The sequence below is a fragment of the Staurois parvus genome, unplaced genomic scaffold (genome assembly GCF_062004578.1).
Source record: "Staurois parvus isolate SC_StPar_1 unplaced genomic scaffold, SC_StPar_1.0 ptg000235l, whole genome shotgun sequence".
NCBI lineage: Eukaryota > Metazoa > Chordata > Amphibia > Anura > Ranidae > Staurois > Staurois parvus.
In genome coordinates, this window is record NW_028318031.1 from 3,502,330 (window position 1) to 3,516,793 (window position 14,464).

At 43.4% G+C, this 14,464-nt stretch overlaps 1 protein-coding gene across 1 annotated transcript in view; it reads left to right on the forward strand.

Annotated features, from left to right (window-relative positions):
* Positions 1-14,464, forward strand: part of PRSS56 (serine protease 56) — a 62,160-nt gene that overhangs the window by 24,154 nt on the left and 23,542 nt on the right. The window contains exons 6-8 of the mRNA XM_089680170.1: positions 4,864-4,972; positions 11,220-11,379; positions 12,057-12,199. Coding sequence (XP_089536296.1) covers positions 4,864-4,972; positions 11,220-11,379; positions 12,057-12,199 — 412 coding nt within the window. The remainder of the gene's footprint in view (positions 1-4,863; positions 4,973-11,219; positions 11,380-12,056; positions 12,200-14,464) is intronic.

The window sequence follows — 14,464 nt, forward strand, 5'->3', positions numbered from 1 at the left end:
GACCCAAAATGGGTGCCGAGGTGAACAGCTTCTTCAAGGCTTCAAAAGCTTCCTGCGCCTCTGGTGTCCATCTGAACCAAGTTCCCAGCTTGGTTAGCTGAGTAATGGGGGAGACCAGACCCGAGAAGTTCTTGATGAACTTCCGGTAAAAATTCGCAAAACCGACAAATCGTTGGACGCCTTTCCTGTCCGTGGGTTCAGGCCAATCCAGTATTGCGGCGACTTTCTGGGGATCCATCGCGACCCCCGTGGTGGAGATAATCAGGCCCAAAAAGGCAATGCTGGATTGTTCAAAACAACATTTCTCTGCCTTGGCATACAACCCATGCTGCCGCAATCGCCCCAATACCTTTGCTACATGTATTCTGTGTTCCCCCAAAGAAGGGGAGAAAATCAGAATGTCGTCTAAATAAACGATAACAAAGACATCCAGAAAGTCTCTAAAAATATCATTCACAAAGTGTTGAAACGTGGCCGGAGCATTACACAACCCGAACGGCATGACCAAATATTCAAAATGGCCGAAGCGGGTGCGGAAGGCCGTCTTCCACTCGTCCCCCTCCCTTATGCGAACCAAGTTGTACGCCCCCCTCAAATCCAGCTTTGTAAAAACCACTGCTGTTTTTAAACTTTGGAACAACTCTGGCACTAACGGCAGTGTGTAACGGTTCTTTAACGTGACCCTGTTCAATTCCCTGTAATCTATACACGGCCTTAAGGTTTTGTCCTTTTTTTCAACAAAGAAAATTCCCGCCCCCGCCGGTGAAGTGGAGTGGCGGATGAACCCCTTCTGGAGACTGTCATCGAGATATTCCTTTAGGGCCCCCAGTTCGAGCTCTGAAAGGGGGAAGATTCGCCCAAAAGGAATTTCTGAACCGGGTAACAGGTCAACGGGACAGTCATAAGGGCGGTGGGGGGGTAGAGAATCGGTTCCCCGTTTGCTGAACACATCTAGAAACCCATGGTAGACTGCAGGGATTACTTGTTTTAGTTCAGCTTCCCCCTCAGAGCACAGGAGGATTTGGGGGATCCCCGGGCCCGAAGTGCGGCAGTATACCCGACAGTATGGGGAAGGGAACGAGATTACTCCGGTTTCCCAGTCAATCTGGGGGTTATGGGCCCGTAACCATGGGAGCCCCAGAATGACTGGGAAGAGGGGTGAAGCTATAGCGTCCAGGCGAAGGAGTTCCTGGTGCTGGCCGGCAATGACAGTGGTGATGGAGGGGGTTTCCTGGTTCACTACCCCCGATTTTATTCGGGAACCGTCGGCCAAATAAATATTGAACCCCTTCCGTTTAAATTGGAGAGGAATACCCTGTTGGTGAGCAAAATTAATGTCCAAGAAACAGCTGCATGCCCCCGAATCAATTATGGCCGATACTTCCACGGTCCTTTCTGGAAGCTGAAAGGAAAGGGGCACCACTAAGTATTGGGATGGACCAACATTGCCAATGGATAAGGAAGAAGAGGTGCACTTACTCAGTTTCTGCGGGCAGGATCGTACCATATGGCCAGCTTCACCACAGTAAAGGCACAGGTTCTGGGATCGTCTGCGCTGATATTCCTCTGGAGATAGTTTAGGCCGTGCCAGGCCGAGTTGCATGGGTTCAGGGATATCTCCAGGTGGCCGGTTCTGGACGTTTGGCCTAGGTGCTTGACTGGGACCTTGAAAAGACCCCCAGGAATTTCCTTGACCCTGGCCGGACCTCTCAAACCTGCGTTCCCGCAGTCTACGGTCAATTTTAATGGTCAGTGCTATTAAGTCCTCTAAAGTCTCAGGCACCTCCACCCGGGCGAGCTCATCCTTCAGACCTTCTGATAGGCCTATACGGAACTGATGCAGGAGTGCGAATTCGTTCCAGCGTGTGTCCCCCATCCAGCGCCTAAACTCAGACGCGTACTCCTCTGCCGCTCGGCGGCCTTGCCGGAGCGTGTACAAAGTAGCTTCAGCAGAAGCTGCCCGCTGCGGGTCATCATACAGGATGGCCATGGCGTCAAAAAAAATGTCAACCGAACTAAGGTGAGGGTCATTTTTTCCCCGTAATCGGTGGGCCCAGTCTTGGGGTTCACCCTGCAGGAGGGAGATGACGAACCCCACCTTCATGGATTCAGTCACGAAGGTCCGGGGTTGTAACTCAAAATAAAGAAGACAGGACTCACGGAATGACCTGAAGCGTGTGCGGTCCCCGTGAAAACGTTCCGGTAAGGGTACTCGGGGGTCGGCCGCCGGGAGTGGTGCGAAAGCCCCAGAAACCAGCACAGGGGCTGCTACGGCTGGGGGTGCGGGGACCGCGGCCTGTGGGGCAGGAACGGATATAGTGCAGGTCTGGAATTGGGTTTCAATCTGCTGGCATCTATCCTGCAGGGCCGATACGGCCTGAGTCAAATTAGACAAGTGCCTGCAGATCTCCTCAAGCGGCGAGGGCCCTCCTCTAGACTCAGTCATGGCCTTCTGGTACTGTAAGGGACCACCTGGCGGTACCACTAGCACTCCACTGAATAGGCGTCCCCAGCGCACGGAATCTAAGTCCCAGGGTGCTTGTTCACCAGGGCCCCTGATGGTGGGGATGGACTTGGAGCCCCCCGAGACCAGGTCGTGGCTACTGGGTGCGTCCGGCAGTGGTAGTGGTATGCGCCAAGGGCTCCCGCGGGGAAGAGTCTGATGTGAGGAGGTCAGAAGACCCCACTGCAAGGGATGGATGGATGGATGAGCAAGGTCAGACAGGCCGGGTCGGTAACAGAGAGGACGGCAAGGTACAAGGCAGCGGGCATAGAATGGTCGGGTCACACGCCAGGTCAGCAACAGCAGGTCAAATCCAATCAGGGGCATTCAAGAGAGAGGTCAGGCAAAGCAAGGGTCAGGATAGGAGAAAACAGCAAGGTCAGGTACAATCCGGGTCACAACTTACAATTCACAGGTTCACAGGTTCACAGGATGCAGGGAAGACCAGAAGGCACTGAATGACAGCTCAGGGCCATTTAAATATCCCGCCCTGCACTGTCACTGGTGCCCAGCGGGCGGCCGCGGCTTCTACTGCGCATGCGCGAACTCGAACGGCGCGGCCGGCCCGGACCTAGTGCCCGTGTCCCTGCACAGGGCGGTGCACTGCGCCTGCGCCGGGACCATCACGGCGGGGATCGGAGAGATCCCTGACACCTGGATTGCAGTCTCCGGTCAAATTCATCCCAAAGGTGTTCTATCAGGTTGAGGTCAGGACTCAGCCAGTCAAGTTCCTCCAACCCAAACTTGTTCATCCATGTCTTTATGGTCTTTGCTTTGTGCACTGGTGTGCAGTCATGTTGGAACAGAAAGGGGCCATCCCCAAACTGTTCCCACAAGGTTGGGAGCACGAAATTGTCCAAAATGTCTTGGTATGTAGATGCCATAAGAGTTCCCTTCACTGGAACTAAGGGGACAAGCCCAACCCCTGAAAAACAACCCCACACCATAATCCCCCCTCCACCAAACGTTACACTTGGCACAATGCAGTCAGGCAAGTACCATTCCCCTGGCAACAGCCAAACCCAGACACATCCAATGGATTGCCAGACAGAGAAGAGCAATTCATCACTCTGGAAAACACATCTCCACTGCTCTAGAGTCCAGTGGTGGCATGCTTTACAGCACTGTATTTGACACTTTGCAATGAACTTGATGATGTAAGGCTTAGATACAGCTGCTCAGCCATGGAAACTGATTCCATGAAGCTCTCTACACACTGTTATGCTAATCTGAAGGCCACACAAAGTTTTGGAGGCCTTTAACTACTGACTCTACTCTGCAGACAGTTGGCGACTTCTGCGCACTTCAGCATGTGCTGACCCCGCTCTGTCATTTTACGTGGCCTACCACTTTGTGGCTGAGTTGCTGTTATTCCCAGTTGCTTCCACTTTGACAAGTTGACAAAGGAATATTTAGTAGCAAGGAAATTTCACGGATGTACTTATTGCACAGGTGCGGTACCTATCACTGAACCACGCTTGAATTCACTGAGCTCCTGAGAGCAACCCATTCTTTCACAAATGTTTGTAGAAGCAGTCTGCATGCCTAGGTTCTTGATTTTATACACCTGTGGCTATGGAGGTGATTGGAACACCTGAATCCAATGATTTGGAGGGGTGTCCCAATACTTTTGGCAATATAGTGTATGTGAATATGTACCACTAAATCAAAAGGCCTCATTATTAAGGTGTGAAGTAGTGTGAAATGCAGTAAGGTAACCAATGTTCACATCAGACATCCAATCATGAGCCAATTCTATATTTTTTATTCCCCTGCACATGACCACTCGGCTAGGTTCACACTAGCCTGTATTGTGTGTCCTGGTTGCGGGTGCAGGAATTGCATTTCTTCAACCACACACAGCCGAATCACGCTGCTCTTGCCAGATGCGAAGGGCACCCCCGTACATCGTGGGGTCAAAAAGACCATGTGGTTTCCCTGCGGCCACAATTTTAAAAAGGTTCATGCACCATTTTGTGCGGGATACACGGCACAGCACTCTATTCAAATGAATAGGCTGCCGTGCCTGATCAAATGTGGGCCTCATGACCCGCACTAATGTGCACCAGACGTGAAATACTGCTAGAACCTAAAGCAGCTCTTGCAAAGTCTGTTGAGCAATATAGCTAACTTTGGTTTAGTCATGTGATCGCTTGACAATGTAGTAGAATAAAAAAATCAAAACAGAAAATTACCAAAATAAGTATAAGGCAATATTATGATCTGAACTCTGCTATTTGTGACAATTTGCACTGCTATTGAGTTTACCCAATGTGCACTGATTACTGAAATTATTTATGACACTTCAAAAAAGTCACACTGTCATGTTCTTATGTGTGTATTTTCTATGTGCAATTTAGGGATGTAAATGAATTGCATTGGACAGTTGTTGTTGGAGAATACGATCTCAGCAAGCAGGAAGATGGAAAAATGTTTTTTCAAGTGAACAGAATTATAATTCACCCTAAGGTATTTGAGCTGAATTAAAGCTGAATTTCAATGTATAAGTCGCAGACACAGTGTATACGAGTGCTTGTTAAATGTGTGCTACAAACGTGTTTCCCATCCTTTCACTTAAAGCGGAGTTCCACTCAAAAGTGGAAGCTCCGCTTGTTTGCTTCTTTCCCCCCTCCACTGCCATATTTGGCACCTTTTGGGGGGGAGGAGGGAGTGGGTACCTGGTTATGACAGGTATCTGCTCCCACTTGTGGCTCAGTTCGCCACGGCAAAGTAACCTGGAAGTTCGGCCCCCTCTTTGCTCCCGCAGTCTATTGGGAACTTTCACAGGTCTCAGGAGACTGCTGGACCAATCAGGAGGTGTGGCGCGACTCAAGCATGCGCAGTGGGCACCAGGCTGTGAAGCCGCAAGCTGTCACAGCCTGGTGCCCATAATAGAGATGCCGGCACCGTGGAGTACAGAAGGAGAGAAGTGAAGCTGTGGGTGAGAACATTTCTGGACCCCGGGACAGGAAAGTGTGTGTTTATTAAAAGTCAGCAGCTACAGTTTTTGTAGCTGCTGACTTTTATTGAACACAAAAACGTCTGAAACTCCACTTTAGGGTTGGAGAAAGATTCCTTTGCCTAATTAGAATTTCTCAGCAACATGTTTAATTTGTGTGGCTACTCACTGTCTATTTTTTTTAATGTTATAATCACTTACCACTTTTTTTTTCTTCTCACAAAATTATATTTATTGCAGCTTTATTTAAAGTGGTTCTAATATTTTTTACAATGCTAATGGATAAGAGTCATCACATAACTGTTTATAATATTGGAAACTTTAAAAATAGCTACTTGTAAAAAGATCTTCAGCAGGTATGGAATCATAAAATCAAAAGTGTAATCAAGAAATGGCATTAGAGGCAGTCACCAATAATTCAAGGTTCACATTATTAAAGTTGGATGGAAGGTTTTACAAAGATAAGCCCCTATTCGATGTATGCATGCAGATGAAAACGCTTTTAAAGTGTTATTAAACCCAGAGTTCTAAATTCATATAGAACATCCTCATTTCCCACATTGAAATGAAATATATGCATTACGCAGAAAAATAAGAGCCGCAAATACCTTTTAGAAGAGTTCATACACTGCTGTCACGTGACACCTTTATTTTTTTTTTAATTTAAATTTTTATTTATTTTCCATATATAATACATATTTCATCATTATTCTCATACAAAAACCATTTCCATAACATTAATTACATTTCTTACTATCTTTATTCCCCTTACCTCCCTCCCACTAATTTCGCCTCCTACCTAAATAAAACCTCCCTCCTCCCATGTAAACCCACCCACTCTGCAATGTTCTATTACTTCTTTTCCCAACTAGAGTATAGGATATATAAATACTTCCATCTTTCTCACATTGTTACTTCATATATTTCACCATAAATTCTTCCCATTTTCTCCACCTCTTCGAGAACAACCCCATCCCCATCCTGTCTTCCTGCATATAACACAATCTCTCCATCCTACATATTTGATTCGTTCTTTCCACCCAATCCTCTATCTTTGGCACCTCTGGTCTATGCCAGAACTTAGGTATCAAACCCTTTGCCGCATTCAGATAGCACCATATACCCAAGTCCTTGTATTTACTTACTGATGACTCTGTACTATGTAGTAGGCATACTTCTGGGTCCAGTCCTATCTTTATCCCAGAGATATTCTCAATTAGTTGGACGATTATCTCCCAGAAACCTTGAATCTTCGGGCACTCCCACCATATATGATATAACGTGCCTATTTTTCCACATCCCCTCCAACACTCTAGTGAATATCTTATACTCTACATTCGGTGTAATGTGCCATCTCGTTAAACACTTATAATTTACCTCCACATCTCTTATACTTATGTTCTCGTGTATTAATCTATATATTTCCTTTGTTTATCTTCATCTATCTCTATTCCCAAATCTCTTTCCCATTTTACTATATACATTGGCTTTGTGTAAGTGTCTAACTCAGTGAGGGTCTTATAAATTTTTGCCGTGCCCCGTCTCCCGTCACCTCGTGTTTCTAACAACCTCTCAAACAGATTCCAATCCTTTCTTGATCTCAACGGTTTTGGAAGGTTTCTGACAAAGTGTTTTAATTGGTGATATCTCCACTCATCTATTTTAATGAAGAGTTCCCTTTTATCTTGTTTCAAATCCTTAAGTGTTCTCAATTCCTGACGTGACACCTTTAAATCGTACCCCTCCGTACTGTGAGATCTGGAGGTGGAGCAAGGAATAATCATGTGATGCACCTGGAGATGTCACTATAGGAAGTATATAAACTGGCAGCAAGTCTCCCTGCAGGAGCCACTGTCAATCGTCATGTAGAACACACCCCCTCAAGCTTGTATCATATACGGGGCTAGTAGAGAGAAAAAGATCATCCCTGTTAGGTCTGTGCCGGTAAATGATGACCAATCACATGGGGCAGAAAAAAGAAGGTGGGGAGGGCATAACAGTGCTGGAGCTGTCTCTAAAGCTGACACAGAAAATCTTGTGGGGCAGCTTCCAGAGGGGAATAGTAACTAAATGGCTTCCTCTGAGTACACCACCTGGGCATGTGCACCAAGGGTGGCAACACTTGAGCAGGAGAACTGGTTGGTCTTCAGTTGCCACCAAGCATTAGGAAGTGAGAATAAATGGCAGGATCAACCAGGTATTTACCAATGTAGAAAACTTGCACAATTGAAGGCTTGTGCTAAAAGTCACAATATCGCATTTTAAAGATAATACACTGGATTGAAGTAAAAAAGTCTTTGGTTATATCACCCTCTCATCTCCCTAAATACTTACCTGAGTCCAATATCAATCCAGCACTGTGCCTGAGTGCAACAGCAACGTTTTCTTTTCCTCTCTTCACAGCACTCGGTGACAGCAGCAGGAGTCATTGGCTCCTGCTGCTGTTAACAGTTTTCCCGCCGCCCTATAGCAGAAATACTGCTACAGGAGTACGCATAATCACCTATATATAGGTGATTTTGCATTTCTGGGTATTTGAGGCCTCACCTGTCGATCAGCCGGTGATTCCCCGCCGGCACACCACCGGTGATCACCCCAGATGTTAATCCCTTCCTGCCCACTGTCATTAGTACAGTGTCAGTGCTTTTTATTAGCACTGATCACTGTATTGGTGTCACTGGGGATGTCAATGACAATTAGTCAGTCTCCACCAGTGTCAGAATGCCCGCCGCAGTCCCACAGTCTTGCTATAAGTCGCTGATCATGGCCTTTACTTGTATAAAAAAAAATTCCAGTATCTATACCGCCATTTGTAGATGCTATAACTTTCACGTATACCAATTAATTTACAAGTATTGGGATTTTTTTTAGCAAAGATATGTAGCAGAATACATTTTGGCCTACATTTATGATGAAATTTGATTTTTAAAATTTTTTACTGAACATGTTTAATAGCAAAAAGTCAGAAGTATTGTTTTTTTCGCAAAATTGTTGGACATTTTTTTCTATAGCGCAAAAAATAAAAAATGCACAGGCAATCGAAAACCACCAAAATAAGCTCTATTTGTGGGAAAAAACTACATAAATTTAATTTGGGTGCAGCGTTGCATGACCGCACAATTGTCAGTTAAAGTAACGCAGCGCCGTATTGCAAAAAATGGCCTGGTCAGGAATGGGGGGGGGGGGGGGTAATTCCTCTGGAGGACAAGTGGTTAAAAAAATCTTGTAAGGAGAGATGGGGCAGGGCTAAGCCATGCTGTGAGTCTATAGATGCAGAAAACCCACAGGTGTGCCCTGATAGTAAGTGGCTTCCAATGGTGGCACTCCAAGAAGAGGAGGATAGAGCACCAATGGGGAACAGGAGGTTCAGGGATGCTCTGTGCAACACCATTGCACTGAGCAGGTTAGTATAACATGTTTATTATTTTAATTGAAAAAAAAAATAAACATTCAAGCTTTACAATCACTTTGACAATTAAAGGACATTGGCATAGCTTGCAACTTTCTGAGGTGAGAAAGGGGAATACCTTTTTGTGTAAATATATCTAGGCAAAGATGTGTGTCACACTTTTTGGAAGGAAGAAAAGTCATGAAGAAAAGTATTAAGAAATCCTCAAAGGAGCCAACAGGTACAAGCAGTTCAAAAAAATTTACAAATCACAGAAATAAAATGAACCCCTGCCATACACATTTATGGCAAAGAAGTAACAGGTTTACTTAATAGCATGCCCCCTGTGCTGCTAATACTCTACCTCTACTCCATTTACCCACTGTAGCAAAGTGAAATAATCAGTACATCTGGACATAGGTGAGCATGTTACTCTCTTTGCTTCCTTCTACAATACAGCACTGGTTGTCTAAGCAGCTAATCACCCTTCCTGAGTGCTGTCACGTGGAAGGTGATGGGAGGATCATTAGCCCTGTGTAAGCTCTGGATAAATCAACTCATGCCAGACTTTGCTCTGGTGGGTGAATGTGGAGGCAGGGAAGTAAATAGAAGTGACAGAGGAGATGTGGTAGTGGCTGTAGAGGAAACTATAATGTGTTTTCATTTCAAACACCTTGACAATTTTATCTATTCTTTCTTTATATAGGAACATTTGAATAATAATTTAGAGATTGATCATCAACTTTACAGCAATATAAACACTTTATAGTGCAGTACATTCAGCACTGGTAATAGTGCAGATTTCTACATCAGATATGAAAGAGGAGCAATTGTGGAGGAAATAGGGAGAAATAGATTTGTTTCCCAAAAAACACTGTCTATGCAACTAGAAAAAACAGTTGGAGCTATGTCATGGAATGATATAATAAAGTTTGCCCCTTTGGCTTAAATGTGATGTGGCCTACAAGATGGGACACTATCACAAGCTTTACACAGGACTCACAACCAGCTGTTACCAGGATTGTCCCAGCTAATTCCTTATTTGTAAAGTGATCTTAAAATAAGCCAATAGCCTATCTTTGAGGGCAGTGATCAAGCACTTTCCTATCAAATAAATATGTTGCACTGAAGAAGGTCACCTTTAAGAAGGTCTTTAAGGTCGTTAATTCTGGGTTCTTGCTTTTGCATTGGAATGTTTCCCAAAAGTCCCTTTTTGCATTCAAAGAAAAGTGATAAACTTATGCAATAATGATGGAGAGCTGAATAATTTGTGGTGTTTCTATGTTTAACCTGAAGCAGATGGTTAAGGACAGCTGAAAACACAGACTGTGGGTTCTGCAGGGTAGAGTTAAACCTGTGTATTAGTCATATACAATGATAGAGCCTTCCAAGAGAAGTAGTGAAATTGAAAACTGACAATGGCAGAAGCCCATTGTCTGAATTCAGGAAAAAAATCTTTTTATGGCAAATAACTATTACAATATATTTATATAAAACATGGTAGAAACAAGGTAAAATCCTGTGTGTGTGGTATTATAGTGCTAAAGCCAAGAAAATCTGTAAAATCTATAAAAACAAGCTGATGATAGGGTAATTGACAGGAACAATCTGAACCAAGCTCTGTGTTCCAAGTGTCTGGGTAATGATGACAAATGTAGAGGCAAATATAAAAAAAAAATCAGGAACATTCTGTATATTCATTGAGGGTCTTCATACTGTTTTGTATTTTGAACAAAATAAACTCATTATAGCTGAATGGAATTCTAAATTTGAATTTTGTTCAAATTTAGTCTAAAGTCAAAATTTTTATGCTATATGGACTGATGTATTTAATGTATTTAGTAGGTTTCAGACTAGTGTCTCTCAATTCCAATTCCAAAAGGCAATATAGTATCTTTTAGTTTTGGATAGAGAGGTAAGGTGTTAGACCTCACTGTCAAGTTTATTTTTGCCTTTTGTGCCCCTTAAGGGGAACCTACCTATGTATCCTGGTTACCAATGTCACTCATAAAATGGAGACTTGCTAAAGTTTAGAGTTGCTACCGCAACAAGGGCTGAAGGTAAATCATCAAATGAGCACAAATGTTTTGGTGCCAACTCTTTAAGTCAGGGATTCCCCTAATTTTGGACAGATTTCCTGTCATTTCCTGTTCCAGAACAGAAGTGAAGCAAAACTAAAACAAACTTTTGGCTATACATACACTTTAACACACATAGTAATTACTATTCTAGTGACCTGTGCAAAAAAAAGCCAGGAAACATGGAATGTTAGGATACTTGAAATAGAGTTGAGAAGCACAGTTTTATTTTCTATTGAGAGCAATTTTGGCAAGCCAGACCAAACCCATTTTGTATATACTTTATTATAGTTTAACCAGAAGACCTTTAACAGTGATGTAGCCCTGATTGAGCTAACAAATAAAGTGAGAACGTCCGAGAGCGCAATACCTGTGTGTATGCCTTCAGCACCTGTGGACCCTGCTCCTGGCACAAACTGTTACATAGCTGGATGGGGATCTCTTTATGAAGGTTAGTCTAGCCATTAACCATTATCTAACCACATTATCCATGGAAAAAACAGTAACAATTGTATAAAAGCACTGACATTTTATGTGTGTGTGATGCATATTGGGTAGAAAAGGAAGAAGGAGGCAAGCTTTTTTTGTCATTAATTAATGAGAGTGTAAAATGCACAGATAAGAGGAAGTCCTTCAGTGGTTAGCAGGGGCGGACTGACAACTCATGGGGCCCCCGGGCAATAAGGGATCATGGGGCCCCTGTGTCCTTTCCCAAACTCAAAAAAGCCCATGAAAAAGGTACCAGGGGCATCTCATGGGGCCCCCTACTGACCCCAGGCCCTCGGCAGTGCCCGAGTTTACAAATGGTCAGTCCGCCCCTGGTGGTTAAGTAATACAGTAATTTATACATACTGATTTACGTCAATTGTGACGTCAATGTCACTGACCCATATAAACAATTCTGCTTGTTTTCAAGAGAAATGTATTGTCTTGCAAGAGGATAAAGCTTGTTTTTTAGGAATGTGGTACCCAGGGCCAGTCAAATCTCAGGCCAAAAGCAGAATATAGCCATCTCTTCCATAGATGTTCCTTATAGTCTCCCTTTCCATGAAGAAATGCAGAAATGTATACGTGAAAATTACTTTATTGTTTATTTGTGAAAAAATGATCTTAATGCTTTTTAATCAGATGGTCCACCCTCAGATGTTGTCATGGAAGCCATCGTACCGGTCTTGAGCCAGGAATCTTGCATGAGGACCCTTGGGAAAGAGATGTTCACCAGCACCATGTTCTGTGCAGGTTACCTTACCGGAGGCATTGACTCTTGCCAGGTAATGGACTGACTTTACCTGTAAAACTATTACAGTGGCATGGATAGATGGATTTGTCTACCTGTGAACATTTTAGACAATGTTAAGGGTAATTATGGAAATGACAGCATTAGTTAGCAACTGCAAAATAGAAAAGCATTTTGTACTGTTTGAATAAAATCTGTCTATGCAGTTTTCTTAAGTGCTCTAAATAGCACTCACAGTCTTATTTGTGGCCACTTTTTGACAACTGAAAGAAAAGTTCATCTACTGCATATGCATTAATACCATAGCTTTATAAACAGCTATGTAATGAATATACTCTTATTTCATTACATCAAATACACAGTATTCTATACCCTATATTTTTCTGGTTTTAAAGCAGACCTTACATTACATTTATTAAAGAATAATTCCAGGCATGGCTATATTATACATACAGTATTTACTTTGGTCCAGCTTGGACCAACGTAACGATATATGTACAATACCTTACTGATGCCTGTGGAAGACAACACTACTTCAGTGACTTCCATTTTCTTTGGGGTCCCGTGCCAAGTGGCTGCACCTCTGCTTTTGAACACAGGAGGTTGGCCACTCGGCACAGTCACAATTCAGAGAATGCTTGGCACTTTCTGAATAAATGTAAAATGTTATCTGATTGGACAAGTCCGGAAGGGAGCAGGTGATGTCACAATCTCCACCTTGTCCAACCAGAGAATACTTTGTTATCTTTCAAAAAATGCCAAGCATTCTCCAAATGATGGCCTCCTGTGTTTAGAATGTATTAGGCCGCACGTTCAGCACAGGATTCGGAAGGAAGTAGAGATCACTGAAGTAGCAGTGTCTAATTCAGTGATTTCCAGCTTCCAGGAGCATCAGCCAGGTATGGTATATACAGTATATATATATTTACATTGATCTAAGCTGGGCCAATGTAATTGTATAATATAGCTATGCTTGGAATCATTCTTTAACCTGTTGGCACCGACAGTATGCAAATATGCAGCCTCTCGCTGGCTGGGCCTTAATGCCGAGAGGCCGCATATTTGCATACCCAAAGTAAACAAAATGTGCTGGAGCATTTACCAGCTCCTCACGGAAAGGTCCTGATCTCTACTTGCGAGCGAGACCTTTCCCATCATGTGACCGCTGTGACAGCCAATTATGTCAGTCATATGACCTTAAACCCCGTTCCGCCTCCCGGTGTCACAAACCCCTTAAAGGGCCAGGAAGCGCCGGCGCCAAAGGGTTACGGTATCATCCAGGAACAGCATTTACTTTTTTGGGCTAAAATGATGGTCTAGAGGTGATACAATTATGTAAATCGTAGATTCTGCAATATACTTTAAAATGGTAGTAATCTTCCTTTATTGTTATGTACCTACAAGTAAGCCTATAATAAGGCTTACCTGTAGGTACAGTAAATATCTCCTAAATGTGCATTGTTTAGGAGATATTTACATGTGTAGCAATTGGTGACATCGCCGGCATTTGGACACTGTATTCTCAATGGATGAGTGAGCTGTGATGTAGCCATGGCTCCTGGGAGTGACGTCATCGTGACTTAATCACTTAAACAGTTGGTGCCGGAAGGAAGACTGGGTGAAGATGGATTCCCTGTCAGCAGTGATGGCACGCCGCTGGAGGGATCTGTTTCTCAGGTAAATCTGTCATAATTAGTATGCGGTGCATACTGGCACATTATGGCATGAGCCTGCTGGAGTACCATTTTTTTTTATAACGCTGTTTACTACCATTTTACAGTAGATCTAAACTCAATCACTAAAATTGTATATAAGCTTTAACATGTTAATATAATTTTAAAAGTTGCTTTCAGTCTTTTTAAAAAGACAGCTTTCATTAAAATAACACTTGGTGGGTGGTGTCATGAAAGTTCTTCAGGCACTTCCTGTTATGGGGTGACAACTGCTAATTGTGCACCTGCATTATGAACTAATCACACATGCTCCTGGTGGATACTATTACTAGTTACTATAAAAAAGCTAGTCCAGAGCAATGATGTGCAGTTGATGCTGGAGCAGGTGATGTAGTCAGAAAGTGGCCAAAAGAGGCTGGAGATCAGGAGCACTGAGACACTAAAAAGGATGAAAAAATGAAGATAGTACTTTATGAAAAAACAAACAAACAAACAAGTAAATGCATTTGCTAATGATGCACAATGATTAGCAATAGTGCTGTGATTTCTAAAGAAACACCGACATGACATCTATCTGACAACTAAGTTCTCAAGAAAGCCTTCTAAAAAGTCAAAGCGTACTTTCT